Source organism: Rhinatrema bivittatum, chromosome 8, assembly GCF_901001135.1.
Source record: "Rhinatrema bivittatum chromosome 8, aRhiBiv1.1, whole genome shotgun sequence".
NCBI classification, from domain to species: domain Eukaryota; kingdom Metazoa; phylum Chordata; class Amphibia; order Gymnophiona; family Rhinatrematidae; genus Rhinatrema; species Rhinatrema bivittatum.
This window is the reverse complement of record NC_042622.1, coordinates 130130996-130150815: the sequence shown is the minus strand read 5'-3', so window position 1 is coordinate 130150815 and position 19820 is coordinate 130130996. Positions and strand designations below refer to the sequence as shown.

Below are 19820 nucleotides of genomic sequence, written 5' to 3'. Positions count from 1 at the left end.
TCCCCCAAAACAGGAAGATCAGCTGCCTCTCCTGCTGCCACCGGCCTCCTGCTATCTTCGGGCGTCGGGCCCTATGGCCCGCCGATCTTCCTGCTTGGGGGGGAGGGAGGAAGCGGACGTTGTGCGCTGTGCTTCCGCTCCCCCCCCCCCCGACAGGAAGTTCGGCGGGCCATACCGCCCGACGCCCGAAGATAGCAGGAGGCCGGTGGCAGCAGGAGAGGCAGCTGATCTTCCTGTTTTGGGGGATAAAGCGGAAGCTGTGCGCGGCGCTTCCACTCGCCACCCCCAAACAGGAAGTTCGGCGGGCCCGAAGATAGCAGGAGTCCGGTGGCAGCAGGAGAGGCAGCTGATCTTCCTGCTTTGGGGGGAGGAAGCGGAAGCTGTGCACGTGCTTGAATGTGTATGTGTGGATGAGAATGGGAGTGTGTGTGGGTGAAAACTGGAGCCTGGGTGTGTATGTGGGTGAGAATGGAAGCTTGAATATGTGGGTGAATGGGAGCTTGAATGTGTGTATGTGTGGGTGAGAATGAGAGCCTGGGTTTGTGTGGGTGGGTGAGAATGGAAGCTTGAATATGTGGATAAGAATGGGTGCTTGAATGTGTGTATGTGTGGGTGAGAATAGGACCTTAAATGTGTATATGTATGGATGAGAATGGGAGCTTGAATATGTGTGGGTGAGACTGGGAGCATGGGTTTGTGGGTGAGAATGGGAGTCTGGGTTTATGTGTGTGGGTGAGAATGGGTGCCTGGATGTGCGTCTGTGTGTGCATAAGAATATAAGCCTGGGGAGGGGTGAGAAAGTGAGAACTTGTATGTATGTCTGCAGAGAATGTGAGCTTGGGGGGGGGAGAGCATATGAGAGTGAGAGCTTGAGTGTGTGAGAGGGAGTCTGTGAGAGAAAGTGTGTGTGTGTGTGTGTGTGGAAGGGAAGAAGACAGTAATAGAAGAAAGACACTGAAAAGGAATTAGGAAATGAGCTATAAGGGAAAAAATGGGAAAAAGAGACCAGGACCAACTGATTAGAAAAATACAAAGATCAGACAACAAAGGTAAAAATATATATCTATATTTTGAGATGTTAGCAATTTAAATATAAGCAACACAACCGCTCTCTCAAAATTTATGGACAGGTAGGAGCCGTGTATAAAATCGTAATAATAAGAAGGCTAAAGTACCACAAATCACCGTGAATTATGTTTGTATCATTAAGTAAACCTCATACTTAGGCGTAGATGTGAATGCTATGCTGCATAATTTGGCATTATTTATCAGTAAAAAAACAACTAGTAGACCTGCATGCCTACAGCCCACCCATGTTAACCTTGTGCCCACCCAAAAAATCAATTCTGGCTACACCACTGATGTGAAGAGAGTGAGCATGAGAGTGAGAAACCTGGGTGTGTGTGAGACACAGCATGGGAGGGAGAAGCCTGTATATCTGAAAGAGAACTTGGGAGTGGGAAGCCTGTGTGTGTGTATGCATGAGTGAGATCAGGTGACTGGTATGTGTGTGTGTGTGTGTGTGAGAGAGAGAAAGAAAGTGATTATGGGAATGAGAAGCCTGTGCATGTGGAGAGAACAAGCATGGGAGTGAGAGACTGGTGAGTGAGTGTGTGTGTGAGAGAGAGAGACAGAGAAAGTGATTATGAGAGTGAGAAGCCCATATATGTAAGTAGAACACGGGAGTGGGAAGCCTGTGTGTATGTGTGTATGGCATGAGAGAAACTGTTCAGGAAGGTGACTGGTGTGTGTGTGCCAAAGACTGTTTGGGAGATGATTGGTGTGTGAGAGACAGAAACTGGTCATGGGGGCATGACTGGTATGGTGTGTGTGTGAGAGACATGGGCACTAAGGAAGAGGAACATAAGTATAGAACTTAGCTTCTACTGCTGCTTCTGGTGTGTGCCACGGCCTGCAGGGAAGGGGAGTGGGAGAGCTGCTGGAGGGGGTAAGTAAAGGTGGCTTTAAGTTTATTTTTCTTGACTGCCATTTTAATTGTGTGATGTCTGCTTTTTTGAAATATTTTATTGGTGTTTGGAGAATGTTTAATAGTTTTTATGAGTTTTTAATTGTTGGATGTTATTCTGTTCATAGCTGTTTTTGAAACATTTATTCTGCTTATTAGTATAGTTTTACAATTATTTCTGTGTGGGGATCTATAGTGCTTGCTAGTTCTGTTTTCCTAATAAGAGGTGTATTGGTTTTTAGTACCTGATTTAATATTTGTAGTGTTGCCTTTTCATAGATAGGGTTGCTCCTGTTTGAGTGTATTCCATAATACAGGTGTAACTGTGTGCGGATTAGTTTATGTGCATTACTACAGATCCTGGGAGTATGTTAGGTCGGTTCTGTGTCTGTTACCGAGATGAGATATTTTGCTAGCATGTAAGCGTTTGTATCGGTCTTATTTGTTGTGTTTTCTCAGAGGACATGCATTGGTGGTAAACTGCTGTCTTTTCATAAGTAGAGCTATTGAGAACTGAGTTAATTATATTAGTCCGGCCCTCTAAAACCATCCCAATTTCTCATGCGGCCCCATGGGAAAATTAATTGCCCAACCCTGATGTAGATGCTAGTCACAACTTGAAAACAGTCCACAAATTCATACTCCTCCAGTACGCCTCTAAATCTTAAGTTTGCCCTCCGAGATCTGTTTTCCATGTCTTCCAAGTGAATAGAGAAATCTTCGTTAACTTGTATCAGCTCCTTCTACACCTCCCACCAGCAAGTTATATGCCTGTTCATCTACCCCTACTTCTGACTCCTCAATGCGGCGCCCCAGGTCAGCGATGTTACTTTGCAGTTACTTCGCAGTTACTTCGCAGATCTCCTAATTCTTTTTTAAGGCCTGCCATATCACCACATAGTTCACAGAACCAATTCTGAAATTCTGCTCACGTAGGAGTGCCACTCACTGCCAAGCAACCGTATTCGCGGCCTGTCTCTGCTGCCTCATGTTCCAGCACCATTTCCTCTTCAGGCCCGATCACGCCAGCTGCCACTGCACCCAAAAAGGAGAAATGTTTCAAATGTAGTCACTTTTTCTGTGATGCCATTGTAGCCTCAGCCACCAGCAATATCAGCTTTTCGGCTACCAGCAAAGTGTCCTATATTTACAATGGATGGGGATTTAAGCAGATTCGGACAGGAACTTCGGATTTAAGCAGCCATCTCATCCGATGAGATCACTTCCCCCCAATTTCTTTGTTTCTGATGCAGTCATTGTGTTCTTTTCTGTTATGATCCCTGATGGGAGGGATCCCCTGAAGCAAAACACTCTGTACTTTAGTAAGGAAGGAAGAGTAGTCAAATCTTCCCAAAAATTGAAGATAACACCAGAGTGTACCCTTACAGCAGGTCCCTGATACTGCCTTCCTCGTGGAGGGTATGGAGGGCAGGTCATCCCTAACCTACACAGCCCCAGATCCAGGGTTCCCCATTTCCAGGTCCCAGGAGGTGTACAGGCTTCAGTAAGACTCCTACCACTTAAAATAGTAAATTCTAAAAAATGTATCTGGAGGGAAAAATCCAAACCAGCAAAGACATGGACTGGAAGGGAAATAACCCTCCTGACCTTAGTCAGGACTACCAAGCAGGGCTTGCTTGTTTCCTCTGACTGGGCCTGAAAAACAACAGTAACTAAGGTCCTAACTACCTCCTACACTTGTACAAACCAAAAGGGACTGCCTCTCAAGCTCTAACCAGAGCACTGCTATAAATCCACACCAGGGGGGATGGCCGTTCCTGACCCCGCAGAAGGAGGGACTGTATTTGAATGGAACTTCCCCATGAACCATCCCATACTAACTAGCTGATTTCTAAGAACCTAAGGCTTACTGGTAGCATAACAGGTAGCGTCCACTACATCCATATTAAATTTCATCTGCCATTTGGATGCTCAAGGGCTTTCTACAGTTTCTCACAAACCACTTGTGATTTCACTACTCAGAATAATTTTATCTCATCTGCAAATCTGATCACCTCACTCATCTTTCTCGTTTCCAGATTATTGGCTCAATATTCATAAGGGTCAAATATATATCAAAACAATGGGTTCACTACAGGTATTCTACACTTGTACAGTTACACACAATATACCTGTTATTGTCATTAAACAAACAATTCTTTATTACAACTCACTTTAAAAAACATACATAACATTTCCTATATTATATCCACTCACACCACACATTCATTCATTACAGACAATACATATTAAATAAATGTTAAAAACTTACTATCAACACTATATTTATTACATACACTTAAATACATTTACATAATGTCTTTTATTCCCACAAATTTCCTCTACCCCTTAATTTATAAAATCCTAATTAATTTGTGGTACTCTTCTTCATATATAATACAATACAACTTAAATGTTCCCTCCCAACCACATATTTCTCATTTCCACTCTACTCTTTCTACTGATCTTTATGTCTGCTTTTTCTTCACACAATTTTCTCCCAATACTCCCAACAGGATACTCCTGTTTCACCTACTGGTTTCCTCAGGGGATCTGCTTTATACTCGTTCTTTAGTATTCCATCACATAGGGAACATCCAACGGTTCTGTATCACCAATGACTTCTTATTCATATGGGGAATATAAGCTTGCACTTCCAATTCTGTTATTCAAGTGTGCTTCAAATAAAATTCAATTACTTCCAACCTTCACTCTTCATTTCTACCGCAAACAGTTCCAAAACCTTCACTCTTCATTTCTACCGCAAAAGGTTCCACCAAACATTTTTATTCACTTATCTTCATTTCTTCAATAAACCACCTTACTATTCTGTGATGTCTCACTCCATTTTCTCAAAGCCATTATGCACGGTCACCAAACAACTTCATCATATAACCACCATGCTAACTCCACTTGCTCAGAATTGTCTACCTTCTCTGTCCAAAACGCCGCAGTAGACGATTCTGAGCAAGTGGAGTCAGCATGGTGGCTATATGATGAAGTTGTTTGGTGACAGTGTATAACGCTTTGAGAAAGTGGAGTGAGACATCACAGAATAGTAAGGTGGTTTATTGAAGAAATGAAGATAAGTGAATGCAAATGTTTGGCGGAACCTTTTGCGATAGAAATGAAGAGTGAAGGTTGGAAGTAATTGAATTTTATTCGAAGCACACTTGAATAACAGAATTGGAAGTGCAATCTTATATTCCCCATATGAATAAGAAGTCATTGGTGATACAGAACCATTGGATGTTCCCTATGTGATGGAATACTAAAGAACGAGTATAAAGCAGATCCCCTGAGGAAACCAGTGGGTGAAACAGGAGTCTCCTGTCGGGAGTATTGGGAGAAAATTGTGTGAAGAATAAGCCGACGTAAAATCAGTAGAAAGAGTAGCGTGGAATTGAGAAATATGTGATTGGGAGGGAACATTTAAGTTATATTGTATTATATATGAAGAAGAGTATCACAAATTAATTAGGATATAAATTAAGGGGTAGAGGAAATTTGTGGGAATAAAATACATTATGTAAATGTATTTAAGTGTATGTAATAAATATAGTGTTGATAGTACGTTTTTAACATATATTTAATATGTATTGTCTGTAATGGATGAATGTGTGGTGTGAGTGGATATAATATAGGAAATGTTATGTATGTTTTTTAAAGTGAGTTGTAATAAAGAATCAATATTCATAAGTACATAAGAACATAAGAAATTGCCATGCTGGGTCAGACCAAGGGTCCATCAAGCCCAGCATCCTGTCTCCAACAGAGGCCAAACCAGGCCACAAGAACCTGGCAATTACCCAAACACTAAGAAGATCCCATGCTACTGATGCAATTAATAGCAGTGGCTATTCGCTAAGTAAATTTGATTAATGGCTGTTAATGGACTTCTCCTCCAAGAACTTATCCAAACCTTTTTTGAACCCAGCTACACTAACTGCACTAACCACATCCTCTGACAACAAATTCCAGAGCTTTATTGTGCGTTGAGTGAAAAAGAATTTTCTCCAATTAGTCTTAAATGTGCTACTTGCTAATTTCATGGAATGCCCCCTAGTCCTTCTATTATTCGAAAGTGTAAATAACCGAGTCACATCTACTCATTCAAGACCTCTCATGATCTTAAAGACCTCTATCATATCCCCCCTCAACCGTCTCTTCTCCAAGCTGAACAGCCCTAACCTCTTCAGCCTTTCCTCATAGGGGAGCTGTTCCATCCCCTTTATCATTTTGGTTGCCCTTCTCTGTACCTTCTCCATCACAACTATATATTTTTTGAGATGCGGCGACCAGAATTGTACACATTATTCCAGGTGCGATCTCACCATGGAGCAATATAGAGGCATTATGACATTTTCCGTTTTATTAACCATTCCTTTCCTAATAATTCCTAACATTGTTTGCTTTTTTGACTGCTGCAGCACACTGAGCCGACAATTTTAAAGTATTATCTACTATGATGCCTAGATCTTTTTCCTGGGTGGTAGCTCCTAATATGGAACTTAACATCTTGTAACTACAGCAAGGGTTATTTTTCCCTATATGCAACACCTTGCACTTGTCCACATTAAATTTCATCTGCCATTTGGATTCCCAATCTTCCAGTCTTGCAAGGTCCTCCTGTAATGTATCACAATCTGCTTGTGATTTAACTACTCTGAATAATTTGGTATCATCCACAAATTTGATAACCTCACTCGTCGTATTCCTTTCCAGATCTATATATATATATTGAAAAGCACCGGTCCAAGTACAGATCCCTGAGGCACACCACTGTTTACCCTTTTCCACTGAGAAAATTGACCATTTAATCCTACTCTCTGTTTCCTGTCTTATCATTTAGCTGGATGAGTTATCTAGTTAAATGCCTTTGAATATTGGCCTCATGGTGGTTAAGACATGTAGATGGGCAAAGGTTGGAATAATTATAGATCTCTATCTTTATGTTCATGTACCAAGGTGTTGAAAAAAAAGGAAGACAAAACTTGGTTTAATATATTAAATTCCAAAAGCCCTCAAGCTGCTATAGCTGGCAGCTGGATATATCATTAGCAGTGTAGACCAGATTAACTGGGCAGATTGATTAGACTATTAATCCTTATCTAATGTCATCTACTATGGGGAGACTTAACCAAGAGACCATATCTGCCCCTTGGTTTTCTTTTGGTTAAATGAAGATTGTTTTTAGCTTCAAAACTTAGTCTGGATGTTTATTGCATGTTTTGTTCAACCTTAGGGTCCTTTGGGAGAGAAGGGTCAATCAGGTGACCCAGGAGAACCAGGGGAAATGGTGAGTGACTGATGGGGGAGATGCCACTGAAGCTGAAATTGGGATAGGGTGTTTGAGTGTGATTCTATTTGCCAACTTTTCAATGAGAAAAAAGATGTTATTTCCTAGCGTGTAGCAGATGACTCAGGTCCAATGGGTATAGTGTACTCCTGATAGCAGTTGGAGACGGATCAGATTTCAATCTGACGTCAGTCCTAGTACATATACCCATGCAGGAAGTGCAGCTCTTCAGTATTTTCCGTCTCCATAGCAGTTCGGGACTCTATGCACGCTAGCACAGTGTTAGAGTAATTTAGCAAAGAAAACCAAAACAAGAAGAAATTTTATCTCTACAGAAGAGCCCCGCTCTCCTGCAGTGACACACATTGGGTCCCTCCCCCATTGAGAAATCCCGAGGTGATTTCCGCGATCCCTCAGAGGTAAGCCTCGGTCCGGCAGCCTACCCTTGGTGGGGACCTAGCCCCCAACATCGTGTGAGGCTGAGAGGCAGCGGGTGCAACTTCGAGCGCGGTGGTGAAGGTATTTTCCCTCTCCCCCCGCAGCTGGAGACCGCCCGGAACGAGACCGGGAAGCGCCGAGACAAGGTAAGGTAGAAATCTATTTAAAAGTCTCCGGTCTCCGAAGCTCGAGGAGTCGCACAGGTCACCAGCCGGGACCAGTGCCACCGGGTTGATCTGCCCTAGCAGGGCTAGACCCCTGTCAGATCTGAGGGTCCTCCCACATGGAGACCCTCCGAGGTGGTCGCCATATTGTCCGCGTGGTCGCTGCGTGTCGCATGGTTGTGCGCACAATGTCGTGTGCCCAAGTACCGTGTGCACAAGCGACACGCATAGCCACGTGCTTACTGTGCCGGGCACATAACTTCGATCTGTGCGCACAACAGCGCGCACATCTCCCTGAGTGCGTACCAATCCTACGCGCACAACTTCGACGCACCAGAGTGCATAACTAAGCCACCCAGGCCCTGTATTTTATGCGCACAAGCCATGGCACCACCGGAAAAGAAGCTCAAGGCTCAGGGCCTTTGCTCAGCATGCCACATTAGAGCTGCACAGCATGAGGACGCCACGGCCCTGTGTATACAGTGCGAGGAGGTCCTGGGGGATCCAGCCCATGGCCCATCCCAGCCAGTACTGGGTTCCAGCTTCTTGAAAAGTACGCCGGACATAGCGTCCCCAGTGGGACCCTCCCTCAAACGGGGCTCCCCAGGGACACAGCGCCTCTTAATTTGGACCCAGTATCTATCTCCTGGGTGGAATTCTTCAAAGGTCTGCATACCTTCGTCCACATGCAACCGGGGCCTCCGATAATACGGCCACAACCTCTGCCAGAGGACCTCAACATCCCGGGACCCTCTATGCCCAGGGAAGCCCCACCTTCGGGGACACGGACAACTCAGATGAGGAATCAGAACCCCTGGAGGAAGGGGAACTCCCCCCGGGGACAGAGCCCCACCGAACCATGAGGTGCTTCTTCACCAAGGACGAGCTTCCAGACTTGGTCACACACAGCTTGAAAGAGCTCGCTATCCTGGGCACAAGTTCCTCAGGGGGAACCTAAGACAAATCCCCTCGTATAAGGACTCCATCAGACCTCCCGTCATTTCCCACTACTACAAGCCGTCCAGCAGCTAATTGACCTGGAATGGGATGCCCCGGAGACTACGTTCAAAGGGGGGCGTGCCCTGGCAGCCATGTACCCTCTGGACCCAGCTGCCAAAGATCTCCTGGCATGTCCGAAAGTGGATGCCATGGTCTGCGCGGTCTCGAAGCGCACTACTATCCCAGTTGAGGGAGGAGCAGCACTCAAGGATGCTCAAGACAGACGTCTGGAATCCATCCTCAAACAGTCTTTTGACGTCTCCGCTATGTCTGTACAGATCGTGGCCTGTTGTGTCGTGGTGACACGCGCCTGCTTATCACAGACCAGGAACAACACTCCTGGGGAAGCCCTGGAACCAGCAGTATCATTCCTCACGGATGCCGCTTCTGATCTGGTGCGCACCGCAGCTAGAGGAGTGTCATCAGCCGTGGTAGCCAGGAGACAACTCTGGCTCCAAAGCTGGTCGGCCGACGCATCTTCCAAAACGAGACTCACAAGGATGTCTCCCTTCAAGTCTCCCTTCAAGGGAACCCTCCTGTTCAGAAGCGAACTAGAGAAGCTAGCCAACAAACGGGGCAAATCCTCACTGCCGCGGCTACCGGAGGTCAGGAATGAGAGAAACCAGCGACCCTTCCCCCGAACTTCCAGTGGCAGAGGATCACAGTGCTTCAACCCATACAGAAGCACATATCAAGCGGCTCACCCCGCAGGCAGGAGCCAGTCCTTTCGGAACAAGCACAACAAAAGGGGAGCAGCTGGGGCCCAGGCCCCAGCTGCACCCCTCAATGAAAATCAGCTGACCTGTCCAAAGGAAGAAGCCATAGGGGGCAGACTTGTCCTATTCTACCAAAGATGGGTCGAGATTCCTTCGGACAAGTGGGTCCTAGCCATCATTCGAGAGGGATATTACCTGGATTTCCACCACCTCCCTCCGGACAAGTTTGTGGAATCCCCCTGCCACGACCCTTCCAAGAGGATTGCAGTGGAAGCTACACTGACCAGATTGCTAGCCTTAGAGGCTATAACACCAGTGCCCACACAACAAATAAATACTGGACATTATTCCATCTATTTTATCATTCCCAAGAAAGAAGGAACGTTCCAGCCCATCCTGGACCTCAAGTCAGTCAACCGCCACCTGAAGATTCCTCGCTTCTGCATGGAAACCCTACGCTCGGTAATAAGGGCGATACAACTGGGGGAGTTCCTTACATCCCTGGATCTCTTCGGAAGCCTACCTACACATTCCAATCCATCAAGAGCATCAGCGTTTTCTACGCTTCACAATCCTGGACCATCACTACCAGGTCTGGGCACTACCATTCGGGTTAGCCACAGCACCCCAGACGTTCACCAAGATCATGGCGGTAGTGGCAGCAACACTGAGGAAGGAAGGAATCCTCGTACACCCTTATCTAGACGATTGGCTGATCAGGGCGAAATCCCCAGAGGAAAGTCACCAGGCGACCAACAGAGTCAAAACTCTACTGGAGAGCCTCGGGTGGGTGGTCAACACAAACAAGAGCTGTCTGCAGCCCTCCCAATCTCTAGAATACTTGAGAGTCCGGTTCGACACCAAACAAGACAAGGTCATCCTGACACCGACAAGGAGATCAAAACTGATGACCCAGTTGTGAACCCTGTTGAGTGAGCTTCATCCTACGGCATGGGACTACCTCCAAGTCCTTGGTCTCATGGCATCCACACTGGAAGTAGTGCCATGGGCAAGAGCTCACATGTGCCTACAGCACTCACTACTATCACGATGGAATCCGCTGTCCCAGAACTACACCATACGTCTTCAGCTCCTGGACAAAGTTCGGATCCAACTACGATGGTGGCTACAAGAAGGCCATCTGAGCCAGGAAGTGAGACTATCCTCACCAACCTGGATCCTGCTCACCACAGACGCCAGCCTACGAGGATGGGGAGCACACTGCCAGGAGCTAACCAGCCAGGGGCAATGGAACAAAGAAGAGTCGGGATGGAACATCAATCACTTAGAAGCCCAGGCAGTCAGACTAGCCTGCCTACGGTTTGGTCACAGACTCCGAGACAAATCAGTCAGAGTAATGTCGGACAACGCCACAACAGTGGCCTACATCAACCATCAGGGAGGAACCAGAAGCCAACAGGTGTCTCTGGAAATAGACCCCTAATGTTCTGGGCGGAAGCGAACCTTCAAGAGATCTCGGCCATCCACATCGCAGGGAAAGACAACGTCGCTGCGTATTACCTCAGCAGAGAAAGTCTAGACCTAGGAGAATGGAGGCTGTCGACCACAGCATTCCAATTGATAGTAAACATTGGGGAACACCAACCATGGACCTCCTGGCAAACCGGTCCAACGCCCAAGTGCCCAGCTTCTTCAGCCGCAGGCGGGAACCTCAGTCCCAGGGAGTCGATGCCCTGGTACAGACATGGCCACAGGAAACTCTATTATATGCCTTCCCACCATGGCCCCTATTGGTCACAATCATCCACATGATAGAACACCAAAAGGGACCAGTACTTCTAGTGGCCCCGGACTGGCCAAGACGACTGTGGTACGCAGACATGCGAAGGCTCCTGACAGGGAGCCCCCTCCCGCTACCGCCACACAGGGACCTGCTCCAACATGGGCCGATCCTCCACGAGGATCCAGCTTGATTCTCTCTTGCGGCCTGGACATTGAGAGGACTCGCCCGAGGAAGAGCGGCTAATTGGGGGCAGTAATTGACACCCTGCTCCAAGCATGCAAGTTCTCCACATCCCTAACATACATAAGGATTTGGAGAATATTCGAAGCCTGGTGTGAGGACCGCAACATTATTCCTCGAGCAGTCAAAATTCCTGCGATTTTGGAATTTCTGCAGAATGGACTACAGAAGGGATTGTTTCTCCATCAAGGTACAGGTGGCCGCATTGTCATGCTACGGAACCAAGAGTGAGAGTGGCAGCCTAGCCTCTCACCTGGATGTCTCCAGCTTTCTGAAAGGAGTCAAGCAGATCTGACCACCCCTAAAGTGGCCGGTGCCTCTTTGGAACCTCAACCTGGTCCTAGATTTCTTAGCAAGAGCCTCCTTCAGACCTCTTCGCGGCCTGTCTCTCCGACTATTAACATTGAAGACAGCCTTCCCGGCGGTAGTCTGTTCGGCCCATCGTATCTCTGAGCTACAAGTACTGTCTTGCCGGGAACCGTTCCTCAGACTCACCCCAGGAACCATCCAGTTACGCACGGTCCCGTCCTTCCTTCCCAAAGTGGTTTTCTCACTTCCATCTCAACCAAACCATCTCACTACCATCACCAGATGAGCATAAGAAATCAGAAGAGTCTCACAGTCTACGCCACCTCAACATCGGCAGATTCCTAGTCCGATACCTGGAAAAGTTGGAATCCATACGAAAGACAGACCATTTGTTCGTCCTTCACAGTGGGAAGAAGCAAGGGGAAGCGGCCTCGCGAGCAACCATAGCCCGCTGGATCAAAGAAGTCATCAAGGCGGCCTACATAGAAGCAGGCAAGCCACCGCCTTTACAAGTCAAGGCCCATTCCACTAAAGCCCAGGCAGTGTCCTGGGCAGAAACCAAGATGCTGTCACCCGCCAAGATCTGTCAGGCGGCGACATGGTCCTCCATCCACACCTTCTCCAGGTTTTACCGCCTGGATGTTCAGGCTCAAGAGGACACAGCATTTGCAAGGGCAGTACTAAGTGGGCCACGGGCAGCCTCCCACCCGGTTTGGGAGTAGCTTTTATACATCCCATTGGTCCTGAGATCATCTGCTACATGCTAAGAAATGGAGAAATTACTTACCTGATAATTTCGTTTTCCTTAGTGTAGACAGATGGACTCAGCATTCCACCGACGGCTGCCGTTATTCATGGAATTCTCGGGTGACATCCCCGAGAGCGAGTGATTCACGGTAAGCCATGCTTTCCTCCAACTAGGACACCCATCCTACCGGGTGTCGACGTTTCTCGGTTGAGGGCACTGGTGGTCTCCAGCTATAACCAATTCAACCAGTTCAAATTAATCAAGTTAACCAAGTTATAAAGTTAATCAAGTTATACAAGTTATTCAAGTTATTCAGTCATGCATATATTCACAACTGCACTTCCTGCAGGGGTATATGTACTAGGGCTGACGTCAGATTGAAATCTGATCCATCTCCAACTGCTATCAAGAGTACACTATACCCATTGGTCCAGAGTCCATCTGTCTACATTAAGGAAAACAAAATTATCAGGTAAGTAATTTCTCCAATAGTATGAACTGCTGCAGTTAGTACCTAATGCCAGTTGCTAACCTTGAGGTTCACCAATTCTGCCATGAAAAAATGGGAGAGAATGTGCAAGCTGGAGGTCAATATTGAAAGTGGTTTGTCTGGCTATGTCCCAGACTTAGCCAGACAAACCACAGGATTTAAAATCCTGTTGGTCTGACCACACTGGACTTAGCCAGTTAACATTTTCTCTGGCTAACAAGTTAGCCTGACAAGTTTGGGGCGGGGATAATTACCTGGCTACATAAGCTGGATAAATGCCAATTTTCAGCATTATCTGGTTGTTATAACTGGATAACTTTAGGTCTACCAAAGAGCAGTCTTAAAGTTAGCTGGATGAACTTATCTGGCTAACTTTGATACAGCTGGGTATATGCAATGGTGCAGTTGTGCTGATAAATATTCCAGTAAAGTTCCAGATAAACTTATCCGGCTAACTTTGCTAGCTGGCTGGTGGCTGAAAATGGACCTCTTGAAATCACATTGAAATTTCTTCATTGGGCAGTTCCAGTCATACCCACTCACACTTTGACAAATATAGTTCTACTGTGAGTGTAGAGGAGGAAGCAGGTGAAGGGTATTGGGCCCATTTCAGTAACTAGTACATAAAATTTCATTGGTCATGAGTTTGAGTAACAACTTCTTATGATGCTGACATTTTTCTTTTATTGCTTACAGGGACCCATGGGACAGCCAGGTCAAGAGGGCAGAAATGGTATAAAAGGAGAAAAGGTATTCCTGCTCTTAAACTCTTATCCATGTAGCTAGTTGAGAGTTAGAACTGCACAAAAGGTATTGTATCTTAGAAGTTTAGTTGTAATACTGAAACAGCCTTGGAACGTATGAATGATTTTTTTCCCCAAAGGTACTAAATGTAGAAACTGTTTCATGTACATAATTCACTGGTGCCATATTTGGGAAGAGATAATTCTCATAGATCCCTCAAACAAAATTTTCGACACTGGGAGTAATAGTCCCTGGCTGGATTGTAAATTTATCTAGCTAACTTTGGAGGGATATTCAGTGGTGTAGCCATACTATTGAATATAACTGGCTATCTTAAAATTAATTTTATCCAGCTATCTTTAGAACTACTCTATGGCATGACCAGAGTTAGCCAGATAAGATATCCAGCTAACTTAACTTCACCCCAGAACGCCCCTATGTAATCCATCTAAAGTTTGGCTGGGTAATAAGTTATCCAGCTAAACTTTAGATGGATAAGTGGGGGGAAATATTGAAAAGTCTGCATTTAGCCAGATATTAAACCTACTTTGTTTATAGAATTAACCAATTTAACAGCGGCAGTGTTTGTGCAAGGTTTGGCAGCAGCTGGATGTCTGGGACAGCTGTTTACATTTGGCACCAAATAGTAGGGATGTGCATTCGTTTGTGACGAAATAGAGATGATATTTCCTATTTTGTTGCGTTTCGGGGGGGGGTGAAGAAACGATAAGAAAACCCAAGAAATTTCGTGAGGTTTTCTTATCATTTTTGGGGGGGGGGAAAAGGGCACATTAAAAAAAAAAAAAAAAAAAAACCAAACCCACCCCAACCCTTCAAGTTTAATTAATTGCAACCCTCCACCCTCCTGACCCCCCAAGACTTTCCCGACCCCCCCCCCCCTCAAGAGTTACCGAAAGTCCCTGGTGGTCCAGCAGGGTCCCGGGAGCAATCTCCCCCTCTTGGGCTGTCGGCTGCCACTAATCAAAGTGACACCTATGGCCCTTTCCCCTTACCGTGTGACAGGGGCTATCGGTGCCATTGGTCGGCCCCTGTCACATGGTAGGAGCAATGGATGGCCCGTGCCATTTGGGGGCAGCCGAAACAAAATCAGCCCGAACCGCGGGAAAACAAATTTCCCGTGGCAGGTCGATAACAAAGGCCGAACCAAAAGGTTTGGCCGAATCACATTACTACCAAATAGGTGTAATGGGTGTCATTTCAGTAGTGTGCAATAAGCAAAGAGAGGCAATTTTCAAAGCCATTTTTGTGGGTAAATAGTGATTTATGTTTGTAAAGTGGCTGTATGAAAATTGCCCTTCCTCAATGTGGCTACAAGTGTGCATGGTGTTCCACACTGCACACACCTTTAGCCACACTTAGAGGAGGTTTTCCATGGGTGTGTATAGCTCAGTGGAGAAAAATAATGCACGTAGGTGGCATTTTGAACTCTACATGCATTATTTTTCAGAAAAAAAGGTTCAGCACAAAAAGACATTTTAAATGTCCATAGGTATTTTGTAACCCTTGCAAATTGCAAAGTGAAAGTACACATGTGCTTTAGCTGTGATAGCTCATGTACTTAATCCCAAGGCAAATGGTTTGAAAATTGCCCTCTCTGGGGGAAATTTTCAAACCGATTTACCTAGGTAAACTAACTGAAAATTGTCATCCCTCAATGTGGCTAAAACTATGTGTGCAGTTCCACAGCATGCATACTATTAATTAGATTGGGAGGTAGTATTCCTAAGGGCTTATTCTAAAAATAATGTGCATAGATTGAAGTTCCAAATCTATGCACATTATATTCCAGCAAAATTTTGCCCATACCAAAAGTAAGTTTGAAAGTCAATATCTGCTGCAATACTTTGAAATTTGGTGCAAAATTTGTGGGTAAAAGGTTCTATTGGACTTTGCATCAAAACATGCAGTTTGAACATTTGTACCCAATTTTATCACACAACAAGGACTTTTGACCTGGCTATTACTTCCATTGTGTTGGCTGGTATGAATCCAAAGTTGTTTAACCTAACCTTAGAATGCAATCTCTTACATGGAGTAGTTCTGAGACAAAATTATGCAGCAAAGTTATATATTACCAAAGGGTACTTCATCTGATAAGAAGTATGTTAATATTCTATCACTCTCTCCCCCACCCCATGTAATTCCTCTTATGTGTTTCTTCCATTATCATTTGTCTGTTCACACAGGGTGACACAGGAAATGATGGTATTCTTGGCATCCCGGGGAATCCTGGCCGAAGAGTAAGCTTAGTTTTATAATTGCCATCTCCCCCCATCTAGTTGGACCTTGGTGAACTTATTTGCTGCTCCCCACTTTAGCTGGTTTTATGGTAGCATATCCCAATTCCCACAGCGAAAGGCTGCCAAGGATGGGATCTGAAAATGCTGAACAAAAGAGAGTACAGCCATATGAATTGTTGAAATATCCAAACAGTATGCTGTCATACAGGCCGATACAGTACAGTGCGCTCCGACGGAGCGCACTGTTAACCTGCCATTGGACGCGCATTTTCCCTTACCCCTTATTCAGTAAGGGGCGGAAAACGCGCGTCCAACCCGCCGAACCTAATAGCGCCCTCAACATGCAAATGCATGTTGATGGCCCTATTAGGTATTCCCGCACGATTCAGAAAGTAAAATGTGTAGCCAAGCCGCACACTTTACTTTCAGAAATTAGCGCCTACCCAAAGGTAGGCGCTAATTTCTTCGGGCACTGGGAAAGTGCACAGAAAAGCAGTAAAAACTGCTTTTCTGTGCACCCTCCGACTTAATATCATGGCGATATTAAGTCGGAGGTCCCGAAAGGTAAAAAAAGTAAAAAAATTAAAAAAAATTTTGAAGTCGGCCAGCGGCTGTCGGGTCGAAAACCGGACACTCAATTTTGCCGGCGTCTGGTTTCCGAGTCTGTGGCTGTCAGCGGGCTCGAGAACCGACGCCGGCAAAATTGAGTGTCGGCTGTCAAACCCGCTGACAGTCGCCACTCCGGGCCAAAAGGAAGCGCTAGGGATGCGCTAGTGTCCCTAGCACCTCCTTTTGCCCATTTCTACCGCCTGACCTAATTTAAATACTGAATCGCGCGCACAGGCGAGTGGCCTGTATGCGCGCCAGGAGAGCGGGTGTTCGCCTGCTCTCCCGCGGACTTTACTGAATCGGCCCGATACTGAGGTACATTTCCAATCTCCTTGCAATTTCATACCCTGTCATACTGGAGGACATTTTCAGTCCCCTTGCAATTTCACATGCTGTTTACTTAGGGATGTTTTCAGTCCCCTTGCATAAATTGCAAAGTACCTGCTGATCTGCAAGCATATTTTCAAAGGAAAATGCAGTGCAGTATTTCTGTTTGAAAATGTCTGGAGTTTGCAAGTGCAGTGTTCCACCCATCCATCTTCACCACCAGAAAGTACATGTGGGTAGTTAAAAATAATCTCCCTATGAGTATTTTTGCTCTAATAGCTACTGCACCTCCCCTTTTTCCCCACACTAGGGGGGAAGGAGAGGAGGAATTTTGAAAGGAGCTTTTTGTGTGACTAAATACCCATTTTCCCATGGAGAATCCCTGTGAAAATTGCCCCTACTATAGATAAAATGATGATGATAAAGTATTCTTCTGCAACTGAATAGCAATCATTAATTTTGCTGTACTAGATTGGGAACATTTGCTTTAGTTAGTTAATGAGGTTTAAGTTTGAAAAATCTGTAGCATGTCTGAATAGCAAGCACTTAGGTCAGAGGTTCCCAAACCTGTCCTGGAGGACCCCCTATCCAGTCGGGTTTTCAGGATATCCACAATGAATATGCATGAAAAATTTGCATGCTATGGAGGCAGTGCTTGTAAATTTATCTCATGCATATTCGATGTGGATATCCTGAAAACCCGACTGGCTGGGGGTCCTCCAGGACAGGTTTGGGAACCTCTGACCTAAGTGCTTGATGATGTGTTTATAGGGCACACTGTATCTTCCTGTTTGCTCCTATCAAGGATTCTCATTTGCAGTCTAGGCAAAACTGGTAAACAGCTCATCATGGGTTAACATTACCAAGATTTAACCCAGCTTTCAAGAGAATCTTTTAGAATAAAACCCATATGGAAGATCACCTGTCATTAAAGACCACTTGATATTGAAAACCACTAATGCCATAAAAATTATAAATTCATGGTGCAGTAAATGTCCTGGACAGATAAGTTTTAACATAGTAAAGAGGTGGGACATGTTTTTCCATTCACCTTCTTCCTGGTTGTCCTGCGTTTCATGCTGGAGATTTGTCTTAAAGTTTGCCTTTTTTTCAGTCCCCATCTCACCACTTTGTATTCTGGTATCCTGTTACCTTGAGCACAGTCTTTCTTACAGAACAAGCAGGATGGTAGTCCTCACATATGGGTGACATCATCAGGATGGAGCCCAATCACGGAACACTTTTGTCAAAGTTTCTAGAGCTGTGACTGGCACCTACTGAGCATGCCCAGCAATGCACTGACCCTGTATCCAGCAGGGATCCCCCCTTCAGTCTTCTTTTTTCCGCGCAGCAGTAGCCACGCGGGTTAAGGAGCTCTCCTGATATTCCTGACAGGAATTTTCCTCACGGAACTTCTTTCAAAATTTAAAATAAATTCTACCCCATAGGGGTCCCCCTATCAATATCCATACTCCGCGGTCGAAAAGTAAGGTTTTACCCTTGTTGCGGTCGATTCCCATCGAGTTATCCCTTTGGGGCCTACCAGCCATCGACCGCACCATGGCTAAATTTTTGTCGAAGTCATGGCATCGGGTTTTCGTCAGTGCCCCGACTGTACTCGAACAATGTCCATCACTGACCCGCACGGGGTTTGTGATATGTGTTTGGGGTTCAACTATGATGTCCTAACTTGCACCAAATGTGCACAAATGACACCGAAGGGCCATAAGGCTCATTTAGAGAAAATGGAGTTTCTCTTTCACTCAAAAACCTCGACTCCATCAATAGCTTCAACTTCGTCTGAGCTGGTGCCATCAACCTCTCGCCAGCACCGGGACACTGCTGCTGCCCGACTGGCATCGACTATTCCAAAGGTGTCGATTTCCTTCTTGCCTCCTCAAGAAAAGGACCCAGGAGATCATCGTGAAAGACGTCGACACCGTCATCGCAAGGCTCAGTTCACCGATCCAGGCAAGCCCTCGGCGTCGACAGAGCCACCGACAAAGAAGCCCTGACAAGAAAAGGCCCCATTCTCTTCTGTAATCGGGTCACCGAGGCGTTCCCCCACCTTCAGTGGTGCCGGGATCTGTGATTCCACCTTCACCGGTGGACCCTCTGGCTACGCCAGTGCTGCCCCTTACTCCGGTGCTGGGGTTTCATGCCCCAGGCGTCCGCAAGGAATTGGATCGGATGATCCAAGAGGCCATCGGTAAAGCAGTTCAGGGCTTCCAACTTGCATCGACACCGATACTGGTCCCCAAGCCGGTCACCAATCCGATTCCCGTAGTGCTCGCACCGCTACTGGTAGACTGGATGCGTTGATCAGTGCCCTTCCATCGATGGAACCGAGAGAACCGGTGGGTCCGGTGCATTCCACACCAATTCCATTGTCATTGGATGATGAGGAAACACTGATACCCATTCTACCGTCTGGGACTTTACCACTGACTCGTCCATCGATGTCACCGAAACCTTCGGTGCCTCCATCAATGCCATCAGTTCCTCCATCGATGCTGTCGATGCCTCCTTCGATGTTGTCGGTGCCACCTCCGATGCCTAGGCCTGGTCCTTCAGGATTAGCACCATTTCTCCCCGCTGGAGACCGGCTAGGTGCTGGAGATCAGCCCTATGATCCTTGGACCGATGATTCATCCCAAGATACAGATGATCTACCATCAGAGCCCTCTCCCCCAGATGAAAGACGATGTTCTCCACCAGAAGATCTGTCTTTTATTAATTTCATCAAGGAAATGTCTGAAACCATTC

At 46.0% G+C, this 19820-nt stretch overlaps 1 protein-coding gene across 1 annotated transcript in view; it reads left to right on the top strand.

Annotated features, from left to right (window-relative positions):
• The window catches only part of COL27A1 (collagen type XXVII alpha 1 chain), a 104661-nt gene that overhangs the window by 15449 nt on the left and 69392 nt on the right, over positions 1 to 19820 (top strand). The window contains exons 3-5 of the mRNA XM_029614246.1: positions 7212 to 7265; positions 13810 to 13863; positions 16065 to 16118. Coding sequence (XP_029470106.1) covers positions 7212 to 7265; positions 13810 to 13863; positions 16065 to 16118 — 162 coding nt within the window. The remainder of the gene's footprint in view (positions 1 to 7211; positions 7266 to 13809; positions 13864 to 16064; positions 16119 to 19820) is intronic.